This window comes from Ctenopharyngodon idella, chromosome 20 (genome assembly GCF_019924925.1).
Source record: "Ctenopharyngodon idella isolate HZGC_01 chromosome 20, HZGC01, whole genome shotgun sequence".
Lineage (NCBI taxonomy): Eukaryota > Metazoa > Chordata > Actinopteri > Cypriniformes > Xenocyprididae > Ctenopharyngodon > Ctenopharyngodon idella.
In genome coordinates this window covers 27,109,595-27,126,955 of record NC_067239.1, presented here as the reverse complement: position 1 = coordinate 27,126,955, position 17,361 = coordinate 27,109,595, and the positions used below count along the sequence as shown (strand labels likewise).

Genomic DNA, 17,361 nt, shown 5'->3' with positions numbered 1-17,361 from the left:
GATCAGATGCAGGTGCAATATTTTACCATTGATTCATTACTGATTAAATAAATTGTGTCCAAGTTCCACTGATTTAAAAGCGTCATACAAAAAGAGAATACTCCAGAAATGTATGTTCGTGGACAAAAATAAAATGCACAGATACTGAAATTTGGGATGGCTGCAAAAAGTATAGGTCAATATCATTTTTAGAAAAAAATAAATAAATTGTGTATGTATATCTTACTTATAAACTAGTATAATATACTTTTATATTGGATATACTTTCAGACACTCTGCTCTCTGGATACTGTACCATAATCAGCCATTAAAATTAAAATAAATAAATAAATAAATAAAATTGTTTTAGGGTGTTATGTTTATTTATAAATGTGTATATTTAGGTTAAATGTAACTTATTTATATATTATTGTTATTTATTATTATTATTATTATTATTATAACAACAACAACAACATTTTTATACTTTATTTTGGTGGAAAGAGTTAATGTTAATTAACTAAGCTTTTTGTTAAAGCTTTGGAAAAGATTGTTTAGATATTAAAAAAATATTCAATCACTAATAGAAGTAAATGGTTACTTTTATATAAAATCAGACATTTTAAATTGACAGAATTTCAGACAGAATTAAAAAAAAAAAAAAAAAAAAAAAAAAAAAAAAAGGGGTAAAGCCATGATATTTTGTTCTTCTAATATCAGCCTAATCAAACCAACGTAACTAATAAAAATACATTGGCCATTACCGATATTCCAAACAAGATTGTACATTCACATCCTGCAACAGGGTCAAATGAAATTAAACATAAAAACAACAACAACAACAACAACAACAGGTGTGAGACTCACGAATCATCCCCGTGGCTAAATTTCCAGGGCTCTGTAAGAGAAGAGAGGGTGCGCAGGTCGTAAGTCTGGTGTTGTCCTGCCAGCTTGCATTCCATCTTTTTGGGTGGGCACACCACATTCGTTCGCCACTGGAAGATGGCAGAACACCCTTGGGTTTCGCTCATCAGCTCGGGTTTTCCACGGCCCGCCGCTGGGTCACACAAGAACAAAATGGACGACTGACGCTTCCCTCTTAGTGCTGTAAAATACACACACAAATGAAAAATACCTTAAAATAGCCCTTAAGTCAAGTACAGACAGAAACACATTTCTTATTTAAAGATTACACTATGTACACTATGTACCTTTTGGCCCTCTAGCGGTTAAAAAAACGAAAACAAAACTGCATGCAATTTGCAGAAGAACATTGTTTTGGTTGTGCTTGTGGATGAATGACCCTTCACAATAGATAATGCTATACAATGAACTGTTAGAGAACTACATATGGCAATTTACCTGTTCAATAAAATACCTTACTCACCTGCTGAGTAATAATGCATTCTCTGCGTCGCTTTTACAACATTTTAAATCCCTCGGTTCTCTCCATCTCTGAAAAGCCAAGCTAATGTTGATTCTTGTTTTATTACAAGCTCTGTCGCATTCTCTTTTTGCAAGCAGAAGCTCCTCTGGTGAGCGTTTGCTTAAAATGGGTGATTCCCCGAATGTTTGAGATTTAGCGCACTCCACGTCAAACTTTCTCGCCCATTGTAACAACTAACCCATGCCACTCCCACATTACACATGCGTCGAAGTAGCCGGAGCAACTTTTCTCTATTTATGGATATGACGAGACATGAAAACCATGCCGTCAGATTTAAAATATTACTATATATAATATTACCATAGTGAATCAAGGTAAGACAAAAACATGTTACACTGATGATCACAACGGTTTCAATTAAATTTTGTTAATTTTGAAGAACAAAATAAAGTTTCATAGTGCTTAAGTAATGTTCATGTTATGTGAACCTAATAATTAAATTAGGTTTTAAATATTACTTATTTAAATAAAACCTAATGTAATTTTGTAAAATGTAAAATTATTTACATTTAAAAATTGTACATTTTGTAAACAATTATTTACATTTTTTACATACATTAAATAAAATATAATACATGAATAATTTCATTTATTTACAAACGTTTTCTTTCCTGAATCGATTAAAAAAAAAAAAAAGAAATTAACGAAAGCTCTTTTTACATAAATAAATATAGCTTGTCCAGTTGCTTTATCCCAAAAAATTATGACGTTTTAGTCTGTCAGGGATTCGTACCATCAGAGCAGAAGCCCCATTTATGATCTTTCTTATAGCTGCTTGTAGTGGCACACCACTTCCTTCCTTCAGTCCTGCCGTCAGTTGTGCAATCAGTATAAGATTTGCCACTGTAGTTAAAGGGGAAAGTGCACACTTCATCTTTATCTGTAACTAAAACACAATAAACACAAATTTTAACCATTTAGGGAAAATGTAACTGAATTCTTCCATCTTAGATTTTGAGCTTGGTATCTTACATGAGGTATCTTACAAGGCATCACAATTATTATCTTCTGGAACAGACCATCTGCCAAAAGTCCACCTATTATGACTTAAAATGCTGTCTAGTTCACTAGGTTTTTAGAGTGATTCAGTATGTCTGTCTTACCTTGAGGACAGGTGTCTCCTCCACTATAGTGCATGATCACAGCCTGGTCTTCTCTCTTATAGTCTAAGTTCATGATTTTGCTATTCCCATATGAAGCCACATACAGTCTGTCAGTGGAGATCAGACATACTGCGCTGTCTTTACATTTTGTGTCTGCCACAGTCCCGCACACACTGATTGTAAAGGAGTCAGAGCTTCTAGAAACCTAAAAGACACACAATATAATTGTCTTTACTATTTCAAATTAATGCTGTTCTTTTGAGCTTTTTATTCATTAAAGCATTCTGAAAAAAAATGTATCAGTTTCCACAAATATATGAAGCAGCACAACTGTTTTCAACATTGATAATAATAAGACATGTTTCTTGAGCAGCAATTCAGCATATTAGAATGATTTCTGAAGGATCATGTGACATTGAAGACTAGAGTAATGATGCTGAAAATTCAGCTTTGCATCACAGGAATAAATTACATTTTAAAATTTATTCAAATAGAAAACTTACATAACTGATCACATACATGCAGCCTTGGTGAGCTAAAGAGACTTAAACATTAACATTACTAAGTTTGGTGTCTGTAAGATTTGTTAGTGTACACATTTAAAATTTTTAGTCTTCGTTTTCTGAGTAAAGTCTTTATCTCATCATTACCTGAACGGGCCCTGAAAGTGCTGAGAGGTCAAAGGTGTAATGCAGTTGGGAGACGGTCAGCTTGCAGCCCTGTGCTGTGACGGTCTCCGGGCAAACCACAGGAGTGGCCCACTCGAACATATACATACAGTCCTGTGCACGGATCATGCGGGGAGAACCCTGTTCGTGGAAAACAAACACTTACTTATTGAACCAACAACAACTCTGTTGCACTCGACAATTTATGACTCCAACTAAGGTTTTGGGTTGATCTCTTACCAGCTCTACCCCTTTCTGGCAGGTGAAAATGATCTTGGAGGAGTAGTTGGAGCTGCGGTCAGAAGGGCACACTGTCGTGCTGTTAAAGGTGATCTCCACCTCGTTGGTGTTGTTGTTATAGCGAGGAGGGGAGGTGATTCGTCCGATGTCCTGCACAGAAAGTTAAAAGCCCACACTGAATTTAAAATCTAATTCAAACATGCTATAGATGCAACACCAACCCTTGGTCCCTCTGTATCAGTAATGAAAAATACTTCATGACATTATTCATATTCATCTTGACTCTATTTGAGCAAAGGCAAAACTGATAGTATGAACTTTCTTCATCTAAATTGTGACATTTAAAGTGCATGTAGTTTTAAGGTATGCATGTAGTTTCAGACGGCCTCCGTAACATATTGGCTATTAATTAAACTAACAATACTATTTTAATGTAAATCTGTCGAATTAAAGGGTTAGTTCGCCCAAAAATGAAATTTCTGTCATTAATTTCTCACCCTCATGCTGTTCCACACCCGTAAGACCTTCGTTCATCTTCGGAACACAAATTAAGATACTTTTGATGAAATCCGAGAGGTATGTGACTCGTCCATAGACAGCGGGCTTCATAAAATTAAGCTTGAACCAGTGCAGTCATGTCGACTGTTTTAACAATGTCTTTAGTACCCCTTTAAATTAATTAATTAAATTATGAATGCACTTAAAATACAGGTATTGGTACTCTGTATAGATACCAAAGTACCAAAAATTAAGTTATCAGTATTAGTCTCATTCTGGAAAAAGCGGTATCGGTGCTTCCCAACAATCCACCATCTTAAAAAAAACAAAGAAAGTGGAATTCACTGCTCATGCATTTACTCACAATTGGATCTCCATCAATAGGGTCCATGCACACAGCAGCCCCTGGAGGACAGTTGACTCTTGGGATGGGGTTGAGGGGCTGGCAGATGTTGATGTAGAAGTCAGGAGACTTCTCCCTGTCTACATCTTCATCGATAGCTGTGTAGTAACCAGTGAGATGGATCAGAGGACTCAGGTCAATCTGGTTGGTTCCATTCCAAACGGAGCACTTCACCTGCAGAAAAGATGCACTAAATATGTTGTAGGTTCAAGTGAAGTGAGGTTTAGAGGATTGAAAGTTAAAAGACTTCCCATTACCTGTTGTTCGCAGAGCAGAGGGGTGTGCCAGGAGAAGAAGTGAGTGCAAGTGGTGTCATCTGAGTACACCAGCACAGGGTCATCCGTACCTCCTCCCTCAGACTTGCAGACGAAGCTGAATATGCTCTTGTGTTTGAGGGAAGGGTCAGCGGCACACGTGTCTCCATCCTCATAGGTGAGCTCCACCACCTGATCCTTATAGACTAGCTTCCTTGTGGCTTTTCCGGCACTTATGGCTGTCTGAGATTCCTTGATGCACACAGCTGCAGCAAAAAACATCTTAGCATTACCACCCTATAACTACCTGGTGAGAAAGCCCCTATCGACTGCAAAATTCTCCTTTAAAAAGTAATCAAGAGAAATTTTTCAGTTTTTCACTAAATGAAGGGCACAAAGGGAAACGAACCTGTTTCAGGTGCACATCCAGCGTTGGCCATTTCTCCACACACGTTCAGTCTGAACATCTTCCTATGGGCCAAGGGATCATAGACTGTATAGCCACCTGTTCGACTGAGGGCGTTAAGGTCAAAGAGATGACCTGTAGAGACCAAACACATACACAGTACATCTTAGATTGATTCAGGGACAAAAATAAATGCAGTATGCTAGAGCTTTCATTTGAGCAATGTATGAAAACACATTCCCTGTATTTAGGCTATTTATATGCTGCAGACACATGCACCTACAAGACACTGTTATGAGCAGACAGGAAGTGTCTGGATAAGATGATTCAGCTGTTCTGGTTCTGAGTGGTCATGTGAGTAAGTGTATTCTGTGTGACTGATGCTCAAGTGGGCGACCCACCTGTAGCTGGATTTGTGACTTTACAGTCTCCTTGCTCAGTGCTGTTGAGAGGACAGGCTGCAGCAGTGAACCACACAAAGGTATACACACAGTTCTCCAGTGCCGTGATCAGAGTGGGTTTAGAGTCCTGCAGACAGACAGGAAGTCAGAGAGACAGACAAGGACAGGGTGTTATGATGCCCACTGTACAATAGTACAGTATGTCAGACATATACACAGAAATAAAAATAAATAATATACTTTTAAAAACTGCAATTATTATTATTTATATACAATTATACATTTAGGTCAGTAAGATATTTTTTTTAAAACCTACGTTTTTGAAAAGTCTCTCATGCTCACCAAGGCTGCATTTATTTGATCAAAAATACAGCAGTAATGTTGTGAAATAAATAACAGTTTTCTATTTTAAAATCACATGATCCTTTAGAAATCATTCTAACATGCTGATTTGCTGCTCAAGAAACATTTATTATTATTATTATCAATGTTGAAAACAGTTGTCCGAAATAAATTTAAGATTCTAGAGGTCAAAAGAACAGCATTTATTTTAAATAGAACTTTTTTGCAACATTATAAATGTCTTTACTGTCACTTTTGATCAATTTAATGCAACTTTACTGAAAAAATATGGTTAAAACATACATGCATATAAAACAACATATACATACATATATATACATATACATATATATATATATATATATATATATATATATATATATATATATATATATATATATATAAAAATATGTATGTATGTATGTATGTATGTATATATATATATATATATATATATATATATATATATATATATATATATATACACACACACACACACACACAGTACTGTGCAAAAGTCTAAGGCAGGTTAGAAGACGTGCCTTAGACTTTTCCACAGTGCTGTAAATAAATAAAGTAAATAAATAAATATATATTAGTGCTGTCAATTGTTTAAAAAGATTAACTCGTTAATTGCACATTTTTTCTGTAATTAATCGCGATTAAAAACAGTTTTTATTATTTTTATATTGTAATAATTTCACAGTTATTCTCCAAATTAATGAAGAAACAACTTAAAGATAGTATATTTTAAATATTTGTTTAATGCCATCTATTTATGAATGAAGGCCAGTATCACCGATATTAATACTGGTACTGATGTCTCTATGAAATTGATTTTTTTAAAATATTAATTACAGACATTTAACATTACAGTATAAATAAAAGCTTTCAATTCCAACATTTATTAAGCTTTAAAAAAAAAAAACTTTTAATTTAAGTGAACTTAAAACAATAGCATCACATAAACCCATTATAATAAATGTCATTTACCTCTGGCCTTCCTACCTGTCTAACATAAATATAAAGAATAATTTAATAATGAATTTGTATTTAATTTATCTAAAAGTTTAAATTAAATATAAGATTAAGCTACTGTTCTTTGATTTACATTTAGAGGATACTTGACAAAATGGGCATTTTGGCATAATTCTGTGTTGTTGTTTGTTCAAGCATGAAAGAGAACTTGACAGGTTACTGGTGCACCTTTTCTGTGCACACGTGTTGTGCGTGTCACACAGACACGACATTCACAGACAGCGCGTTCTCGTTTGTCTTATGGTGCTTAAATGGTTTAAAAGCATTTGCGTGAATCATACAGGCCAAATGTAACGCTAGCTAACTAAAACGGGGAAAAAAAAAAAAAAAAACGATGCCGAGTTAATTGCGTTAAATATTTTTTACACGTTAAACTGAAAAATGCGTTAACGTGCTAATTTTGACAGCACTAATATTAGTTAGTGTATATTAATCATATTTAAATGCCTAAATTATTACAGACCACTTTGTCAGGGTCGCATCTGAAGCGAATAATGGTGGTCCGTTTTCTCTTGCCATCAGGACAGTCTTGTCCATTGGTGTACTTCAGAATCAGGATGTTTTTATCCCACTGCGGTCCCTCCTCTGCCTCCCCCAGATTCACATACTCGTCTCCGTTCTTCAGACAGGCCGCAGCGCTAGATGGGCAGCTCCACAACCCTGAGACAAATACCAGTTATTAAAACCATGCTGACTGGTCAATATGCCCCAGCTGTGCTGCTGCTACTCACCGGTCTGAGGCACCAGAGACTTGCACACATTGATATAGTAACGCTGCTTCTGATTATTGGTTGTATTGTTTTTTTCTGGCAAGATCATCCAATTAGATTTGTGCAGGGCCAGAGAGGATAGATCGTAGGAGTGGCCATTGCCATCACTGCCAAAGAGAGAGGAGTTTATAGATGATTTAGACAGTTGTATTATGTGTTAGATGCAAATACATTAGCAAGAATGTTTCTCTCACTTGTAAGAGCAGGTTGTGGTTTTGAAGGAAGGGCAGGCCAAAGCTGTGTGCCAATCAAACAGATATGTGCAGTCTGCAGTCTCCTTTATGAACTCTGGCTTACCCTGACAAACAAAACAAATCATTTAGGAAATTCATTCATTTTTAATAAACTTGTTCATTGGCTGCAAGGAACTCACAGGATTCTTGCTGTGGTCGCAGGAGAAGAGAATAGCCGTGGATCTCTCATAGATCTTGTGGCACGTTTCTCCATTCGTGTAGTTGATCATGATAATCCCATCATCAAATGTGAGGTTTTGATTGGCTATCCCTGCAAAGGAGCATGGGAAAGGTTAAACGTGGAAAAAAAAAACAACAACACCACACCTACTAGCACAGAGAAAGAAATAAACTCACCTGCTATCCTGTGTGTTTGGCCCTCGACCTGACAGGAGGACACAGTGTTGCTGGGACCATGAGGGCAGACTGAGGTTGTAATGGGGCCGCACACTGCAAATTGATACTCATAACCCAAACCCTTCACGTCATAGTCCTTACCGCCCAGCGGTGTGAGATTGTACTCATAACCGCTCTTGGGGTCCTTGACTTTACAGTTTTGACCTGTGAAGAACAAGAAATACACTGAGTTAAAGCAAGAGTGTTTGATCACAGTCCTGAAAAGGAATTGGCTGTTCATCTTACCCTGCACTCTTCTGATTGGGCAAGCTTCTGAGGTTCTCCAGATGAAAACATACTCGCAGCCATCTTTGCGATCAAACATGGGTGAACCCTTTTAATAGAGGTAAGAAAAGCTTCACCATAAAAATCTTAAATACATGGGACACTTTCCAGAAATAGAGTAACAAATTTATGTAGATTTGTTCTATTAGTGTAGATTTTTTCATGTTTTTGAAAGAAGTCTCTTACGCTCGCCAAGGCTGCATTTATTTGATAAAAATACAGAAAATAACTGTAATATTGTGAAATATTATCAACATTTCATATATCAAATTTGATGAATAAAAAACTTGCTGTGATGAATAGAAGGCTCAAAATAACAGCATTTAAAAAAGAAAAAATTGTAACATTATAAATGTCTTTACTGTCACTTTTAATCAATTTAATGTGTCCATGCTGAATAAAAGTATGAATTTCTTTCAAAGAATTATAATAGTAATAATAATAATAATTTTACTGACCCAAATTTTTTTAAAGGTAGTGTCTATTTCTTCTTATTTATTTCTTTTTGTTTAATTACATTTTTGTAATCCAGTTACCAAAATGTTAGACATGAGTTTTATCTTATTTATGATCTTGTTACTTGTTTAAATAAATAAAATACACCAGAACAACCATAAAAGGGTTACAAAAAAAAAAAAAAGAATATGGAATGAGATTTTTGCTGCAGTTAAATACTAATACATTTTTGGTCATTAAAATAATTTATTTTCCATCCATCCCTCCTAAAAGAATATGAAATGACTTTTAAATTCATTAAAAATGTAATGAGACACCAATTTGTTCCTTATTTGTGGAAAGTGCCAGAGATAAAAACCTATTTGGGCTTAAGAGAGAAACCATGCACTTGCTTACAGGACTGTCATCACACTGGAAGATGATTCGGGTGGAGTAACGTCCTGAACTGCACTTGTCCCCATTCACATAAACAATACTGATGGAGCCATCTGGTGCAGCCTGCAGGCTGGACTGCACATATCCCAGATTCACATTCTTGCCGTTGATCTGGCCACACGCTCCAATCGCTCCAGCTGCCAACAACACAAGTCTATTAGTTTATTGTGTGGTCATTCAGACCAGAACTACTGCACCAACCCTTGTTTGTCAGTTGCAAACAAACCATCAATCACAAAATAACCAAGCTAGAAACAGGAAGACACTTCAAAGAGTCCGTCAACACATCCGTAGACACTCACCAGGGCAGCCCTGGACACGAGGCAGCGGTTTACACACGTTGATGTAAAACTTTTGATACCGGGCCTGATCCGAGGTGTCCAGAGGAACGTAATACTTTTCATCCAGACTGAGGTCACCCAAGTCATACTCTCTACCTTGTAAATCTGAAAATGCAAGGGGAAACAGCTTGAATTTGGTTATAATAGTGGTGCAGAAATGACATACCTCTGATTTAAAATCACCATGAGATCAAAATGGACAACTGTTAGCTTTTATGGAATATTGCCATGTTTATAATATAATGCAGTGTTTATATATTATCCATGTATATCATTTTTTTCCCATGTGCCCTCATAATCTTTAATCAAAATAACTTCCCCTCCCTCTTGCAGCGAAATCTCTTCTCTGATGATGCGTTTACTGGCGCAAGGGCGGGACAACCTGTCACTCACATGACATCACAGGAATAGTAAACCACAACCATCCCATTCCCCATTGACAAAATCAAGTTCCGCCCTATATTTATTCTCATTCGAGAATCTGTGTCACTCAGATATACATTACAGGAAGACGCTCGCAAGTTCCACTTCATGCCGACTTTAAAAACATGTTTTTGGTAAGTAAATGGAGCATGGGAAACTTACCAGTGACTTGGCAATCCACAGGAGCAGGCTGGCAGGCTAGTGCAGTGTAAAGCTCAAAGAACACATTGTGGGTACTTGTGCCCAGCTCTTCATGTATAAACCTCAGGGAAGCTGGCGTGGCTTTTTGGTCACACACAAAATTAATGATGAAGGTGTCTTCGGTACCTACAGTAGAGATGGGAAACAGGGTAATAGTCTGTACAGTCCAGGGCAGAAGTGTTTTAACTTGCTACAATGCAACCTTAAAGAATTATTTCACTTTAAAATGAAAATTACCCCAAGATTTACTCGCCCTCAAGCCATCCTCGGTGTATTTGATTTTCTTCTTTCTGATAAATACACAATCAGAGTTATATTAATAAATATCCTGATGCGTCCAAGCTTTATAATGGCAGTGAATGGGACCAACGAGTATGAGCTGAAGAAAGCGCATCCATCCATCATAAACTCCATACTCCACACGGCTCTGGGGGGTTAATAAAGATCTTATGAAGCGAAGCAATGCGTTTGTTTAAGAAAAATATCCATATTTAACAAGTAAAATATCTAGCTTCCGCCATACCGTCTTCTGTATTCAACTCACAAAAAAAGCATAACTGACGTCACGTCATTTGCGCTTTTTTCGTAAGTTGAATACAGAAAGCGTAGGATGTGTAGTGTAAGTGTTCTGAACTGAGAGAGGCTTTACACTTTCGTCCTAAGTTGAATATGGAAGGCGGTCTGGTGGAAGCTAGATATTTTACTTTATAACTTGTTAAATATGGATATTTTTCTTACACAAACACATCGCTTCGCTTCATAAGATCTTTATTAACCCCCTGGAGCTGTGTGGAGTATGTTTATGATGGATGAATGCACTTTCTTTAGCTTCATACTTGTTGTTTCCTGTTCACTGCCATTATAAAGCTTGGATGCATCAGGATATTTATTAATATAACTCTGATTGTGTTCATCAGAAAGAAGAAAGTCATATATACCTAGGATGGCTTGAGGGCGAGTAAATCTTGGGGCAATTTTCATTTTAAAGTGAACTAATCTTTTAATGCAAGACTCTGTAATAATTCAGTCTGATTGGTCAATCTTGGCATTCCGTGATCAAATACATTTGTATAATGATGCTAAACTGTATATTGGACTGTTGTCCCTGGCAAAGCTGATGATCATATTAGGTACAATAAAATACAATACTATTTATTATAGACGATCGTTTAAAAGCTTAGGGTCAGTAAGATTTTTTTCTGAATGAAATTAACACTTTTATTCAGCAAGGATGCATTAAATTGATCAAAAGTAACAGTAAAGACATTTATAATGTTTCAAAAGTTTTATAATTCAAATAAATTAACTTTTTATTCATTTTTTTTTTTTTAATGATAAAAAAATATTTCTTGATCAGCAAATCAGCATATTAATAATTTCTGAAGGATTACATGATATTAAACAGTTATTTTAAATTGTAATAATATTTCACAATATTACTGTTTTACTGTATTTTTGATCAAATAAATGTAGACTTGGTGAGCATAGGAGACTTCTTTCAAAAGTCTTACTGACTTTACTGACTTACCAAACTTTTGAACGATAGGGTACATGACATAATCTGACATGATAATCATACAATAAAAATCAATAAATTAAAAGAAAACCTCTCATCTATAAGCAATTTGATTGAGTACTTTTTTAAATCAGGATTCATAATATCTCTAACTAAAAGTGCAGGTCATCAAGTGATCTTTGCACTGACTACGCACCTGTCGGTATGTCCATGGCCCCTTTGTATGTAAGAGTCAAAGTGCCATCGGTGGAGAACTGGAGGGACTGTTCCACCCCGACCTGACTCACAGGCTTCTCATCTTCCAGCTCACAGCCAACTACAGGTTTACCTTCAACAATTCCGCACTCTTTTACGGAACCACAAATGTTCACCTACAGTAGACAGGAGGGGTATATGACTTTTGGTTCCAATTTGGTATAATTGCACTAGACATACACTATATTGCCAAAAGTATTGGGACACCCCTTCGTGATATCATAAAGTGGAAGCAATTGGGAACAACAGCAACTCAGCCACAAAGTGGTAGGCCACGTAAAATCACAGAACGGGGTCAGCGCATGCTGAGGCGCAAAGTGCGCAGAAGTCGCCAACTTTCTGCAGAGTCAATAGCTACAGACCTCCAAACTTCGTGTGGCCTTCAGATTAGCTCAAGAACAGTGCGTAGAGAGCTTCATGGAATGGGTTTTCATGGCTGAGCAGCTGCATCCAAGCCTTACATCACCAAGTGTAATGCAAAGTGTCGAATGCAGTGGTGTAAAGCACGCCGCTACTGGACTCTAGAGCAGTGGAGACGTGTTCTCTGGAGTGACGAATCACGCTTCTCTGTCTGGCAATCCGATGGACGAGTCTGGGTTTGACGGTTGCCAGGAGAACGGTACTTGCCTGACTGCATTGTGCCAAGTGTAAAGTTTGGTGGAGGGGGGATTATGGTGTGGGGTTGTTTTTCAGGGGTTGGGCTTGGCCCCTTAGTTCCAGTGAAAGGAACTCTTAATGCTTCAGCATACCAAGACATTTTGGACAATTTCATGCTCCCAACTTTGTGGGAACAGTTTGGGGATGGCCCCTTCCTGTTCCAACATGACTGCGCACCAGTGCACAAAGCAAGGTCCATAAAGACATGGATGAGCGAGTTTGCGAGAGACTGCGAGCCAGGCCTTCTCGCCAACATCACTGCCTGACCTCACAAATGCGCTTCTAGAACAACGGTCAAAAATAAACCTTGTGGAAAGCCTTCCCAGAAGAGTTGAAGCTGTTATAGCTGCAAAGGGTGGGCCAACTCCATATTAAACCCTACAGATTAAGAATGGGATGTCATTAAAGTTCATGTGCACGTAAAGGCAGGCGTCCCAAACTTTTGGCAATATAGTGTAGTTCAGGAGGTCAAAAAGAAACTGGAGACTCAAGAGCGTAGGACTGCACAGCATAATAGACATAAACATTTTGATATCATTACTTTTCAAATTTTAGTACCTGACCCAGACAACAATGTGCTGCTATCATATATTCATCATGCTAATCATATACGTTTGTAACATTCAAAAGTTAGGGGTCGATAAGATTTTTTCATTGCTTTTGAAAGAAGTCTCTTAAGCTCACCAAGGAGGCATTTATTTGATCAAAATACAATAAAAACAGTAATACTGTGAAATATTACAATTTAAAATAACTGTTTTCTATTTGAATGTTTTAAAATGTAATTTATATCTGTGATATCAAAGCTGAATTTCCAGCATCATTCAGTGTCACATGATCCTTCAGAAATCATTCTAATATGCCAATTTGTGGCATAAGAAATTTCATATTACCAATGTCGAATACAGTTGTGCTGCTTAATATTTTTGTGGAAACCAGTATAAATTTTTTTAGGATTCTTTTGTATTTTTTTACAGACACTTTAATCCTTCAATTTAATGCATCCTTGCTGAACAAAAGTATTATTTTTTTAATCTTACTGACCCCAAACTTTTTAACAGTATTACAAATTAAATAATAGTGAATACTTGACAATGAGTTACTGAATCTACTGAGAGCCTGTTTCATTTCATTAGTCATCCAAGGCTGTTATTGCTATTTGTTGACTAAGGTCTCTGTTTAGTATTGATTTTAGTATAGATCCTCCTCAACTCAAGAGCATTTGAAAGATTTTAAAGTGCTTCATACGACAAAGTCTTTTCCATTAGCCTTGACATGGTATCCATTTGCAGAGTTCAGTGGCAGAAGGTTGAACTCAAAACCAGTGTTGGGATCCTTCAGTGAGCACGTCTGTAGATAAAAAAATAAATAAGAAACAAAATCTACTTGATTACCTCAAAGTCCCAAATTATGTGCCAAAATAAAGGTTGACCTGGTTGGTGTCCACAACATTTGAGATGGCACAGGCTGCTTCTGTGTCCCAAACAAAGTCAACGATACATTTCTGGTTCACCACAAAGCGAGGCCCAGAATGCTAAAGAGAAAGAGCAAAGAAAAATATACTGTTATCATATTGTTGTTGCCACTGATTTATAATTAAATAAGCCTTATTTGCAGCAATAAAAACAATTAAAGATCTGGAATGACTCTCACTGCTGTCCCAGATGAGCAGACGAAGTGGATACGTGTTGTGTACGTGGTCATCACTCCATCTGCTTCGCACACTGACCCATTAGTGTACTCCAACAATAGCTGGTCCCGCTCCACAATCACCGGCCCTTTCTTAGCAATGCCCAAGTTACTGACCTCTACCTTCTCAGACAGGCCTTCCTGCTCAATTAACATGTACAGTACACACACATTTGTTGTCAGTGTTGCAGTTTTATTTCACCATGTCCATTCTCCCCTAATGTTCACAGTCAGTGTACTAACCTTGCCAGTCTCGAATTTCATCTCACAGACAGAAGCTTTCCTGTCACAGCCAGGCACGGCTTTAAGAGGTCGACATACATTGATGTAGTACTTCCTCGGGTCACTGGGGTCAGACACCTGCATGGCCTGCCAGTTCCTACCACCATTAGATACTGGCAAACTGCAGAGAGGAAGGAAACAATTGATTCAGTTTAGAGCCATTGTTGTTAACACTGACAGCACAAGTGCCGGCAGGAAAGCTAGACACTGTCAAACATGTACAGAGAAGCGATTACACTGCCTCAGGAATTATTATCTGGATGAACAGTGCATTCATATCTAGTAATCGTATCAAGTATGCAAAAATGTCTCCAGTATGACACGGAAGGCCACAACCGTGAAGAGAACGAGTTAAAATAAAATATAATTGAAAATAAAGTAAAATAAAATAAAAGAAACTCTTCAAAGTAAGCTGTGTTGAACATTCCTATAACATTTTGAATGAAAAAATTGCTTTCAAATTATAAATTCATAGTACAACAATTACATTTACAAAAAAGCACACCAACTGGTGAAATGGACACATGCTATCTATAGTCTAATGCTACAAAAAAAGCATTATTTTTGCCAAACATTGAAAAAAATTGAGAAATTAGACAATATATTTTAAACAAATTATTTTTGCCACATTTGTGTCGTTACAACCAACAGAATTAAAATGTATTTATTAAATAAAAGAGTGGTGGAAATTAACTAATAAAATATTATTTTTAAGATTATTTTTAATAGATTTTTTTATTGCAATTTAAATGCCAAAATGTTTTTTCCCAGTAATTTGTCCATCTAACAATATCAATGCTATATTAGTTTAATATACAGAGACAAGCCATTCAAAAGTTGATTCACTCAGAAAGTGTGGAACTATCAAAACATGCTACTGTTTGTTTAATCATCCTGTCCAGCAACACTGGCTCAACCAATGACATGAGTTTGGGAAGTGACTGTTTGTTTAATCAATGGCAAATAGGGAAGTATTCAGGTAACCAATTTTAAACCAGTTTAGTGACACTAGTGCAAAAATTTCACAGTTCACATTTACAGTAACATATTTAATATTTCTCTAGGACATGAGTCTTTTGTGAAAGGCGAGCTAACCTGGAGAGGTCATACTGGTGCAGAGTTTTGGGGTCCGTCACAACACACTCGTGTGGTCTCTCCGGACAGGCGTAGGAAGTGTACCATTTAAAGTTATAAGTGTACTCGTCCTCTTCCTGCAGAAACAAATGTTCATTAATGAAGGATATTTTTTATTTGAAGACAAGACAAAAGCCTTAAGGCCTCGATATACTTGAAGAAAGATAAACTGAAGAACAAACAGGTGTGATGTTTTTTTGAACAAAATCAGGCCAAAATGAAGTTCGTTTGGAGAGTTTTAGAAAGCACACCAAAACAGGGAAAGTTCGCTCCAGCTGGTAAACACCTTTGAACTACCATTGGTCCGTGGCGATTATGTAATGGGTAGGTGTGGCTCTGAGACTCTGCCTTCATTGGTTTGGACATCTCTGGTTCATTTCTTCTGTTCAGTTCGTCGAGCTCAGAGGTCCGCAAGTAAAATGTGAACACGCTGAAGAGTCGCTTTATAGTAGAAAATGAAGTTGTAATTCTAATACTGTTTTTTTTTTTTTTTTTTTTTCAATTACTGTACTGTAAAGCTGCTTGCTTTAAAGCAATATATTGTATAAAGAGCTATAGAATAAAACATGACTTGTCTTGTCTGAAGTGCCAAATTGCAGAGCTTAAAGTCCCCCTTTTAGCCCTTAAAACTCATCTTTGATAACCAAAAAGACATATTTACATGTTTTTTCCTGTGAAAAAAATTCTTCATGCCTTAAAATAGCTTGAATGTAACTCTACACCCTTGCTTCATGTAGAATACACAGAGCCATGAATATGCAAATTAGCCCCGCCTCCACTTACACACACACAAAGTCAGAATACCTGATCCACTCGGTCAGCTTTGATGTAAACGCTGCACAATGGCAAGTTGAAATACTGGTTTAATTCAGCCATATGTTTGAACAAGAAACTGACTCAGAAGAAGAGGAAGAGTGAATTACACAGGGTCATATACAAGTCAATGTATCAGAATGGTAATCCGTTTTATGTATAGCTCTCTACAACATCGGACACATAACGGTAATTAATATGATTAGCCTTTTGTTTGACTACGCTATCAAACAGCTAATGATGTGTTATTAATGATACACAAACCATGTTTCCGTTCACCATCTCAAAAACGCTTTGAACAACTTAGATTGTCAGTGGAAAAAGGCATATAGTTCATCATAACATTGTATTATACATCATATACATAATCCACCTGCTATATTGCTAATTGTACCCGATTTTTCATATCAACAGAAAAAATATACCAGAATAACCTGGCTTCTCGAGACTATTGGCCTATTTTGCTGCATAGTTAAAGATATGCTAAAGCCTGCGTGATTCAAACGTGATTTCGCACCACGTTTTTTAGACTGTCTTTGGTTCACTGCAGTTTTAAGGAGAAAATATTTAGCAATGGTGTTCACTGATGAATTTTCACATGGTTTGCTGTAAAGCATATTAAAAACACTACATAGACATATAAACAATGAGACAAAAATGCTTAACACACATCCCTTTATGCTAGAATAGCATTAC

The 17,361-nt window shown here is 36.6% G+C and overlaps 1 protein-coding gene across 1 annotated transcript in view; it reads right to left on the bottom strand.

Moving 5' to 3' along the window:
• igf2r (insulin-like growth factor 2 receptor) overlaps window positions 1–17,361 on the bottom strand; it is a 35,373-nt gene that overhangs the window by 6,279 nt on the left and 11,733 nt on the right. The window contains exons 16-39 of the mRNA XM_051876066.1: window positions 15,814–15,929; window positions 14,680–14,839; window positions 14,401–14,577; window positions 14,180–14,281; window positions 13,996–14,097; window positions 12,032–12,206; window positions 10,281–10,445; window positions 9,657–9,800; window positions 9,316–9,491; window positions 8,425–8,512; window positions 8,140–8,343; window positions 7,923–8,053; window positions 7,744–7,847; window positions 7,511–7,656; window positions 7,243–7,439; window positions 5,400–5,526; window positions 5,002–5,133; window positions 4,596–4,858; window positions 4,300–4,512; window positions 3,438–3,587; window positions 3,180–3,338; window positions 2,530–2,734; window positions 2,160–2,312; window positions 847–1,084 (exon numbers count right to left, since the gene is read on the bottom strand). Coding sequence (XP_051732026.1) covers window positions 847–1,084; window positions 2,160–2,312; window positions 2,530–2,734; window positions 3,180–3,338; window positions 3,438–3,587; window positions 4,300–4,512; window positions 4,596–4,858; window positions 5,002–5,133; window positions 5,400–5,526; window positions 7,243–7,439; window positions 7,511–7,656; window positions 7,744–7,847; window positions 7,923–8,053; window positions 8,140–8,343; window positions 8,425–8,512; window positions 9,316–9,491; window positions 9,657–9,800; window positions 10,281–10,445; window positions 12,032–12,206; window positions 13,996–14,097; window positions 14,180–14,281; window positions 14,401–14,577; window positions 14,680–14,839; window positions 15,814–15,929 — 3,827 coding nt within the window. The remainder of the gene's footprint in view (window positions 1–846; window positions 1,085–2,159; window positions 2,313–2,529; window positions 2,735–3,179; window positions 3,339–3,437; window positions 3,588–4,299; window positions 4,513–4,595; window positions 4,859–5,001; window positions 5,134–5,399; window positions 5,527–7,242; window positions 7,440–7,510; window positions 7,657–7,743; window positions 7,848–7,922; window positions 8,054–8,139; window positions 8,344–8,424; window positions 8,513–9,315; window positions 9,492–9,656; window positions 9,801–10,280; window positions 10,446–12,031; window positions 12,207–13,995; window positions 14,098–14,179; window positions 14,282–14,400; window positions 14,578–14,679; window positions 14,840–15,813; window positions 15,930–17,361) is intronic.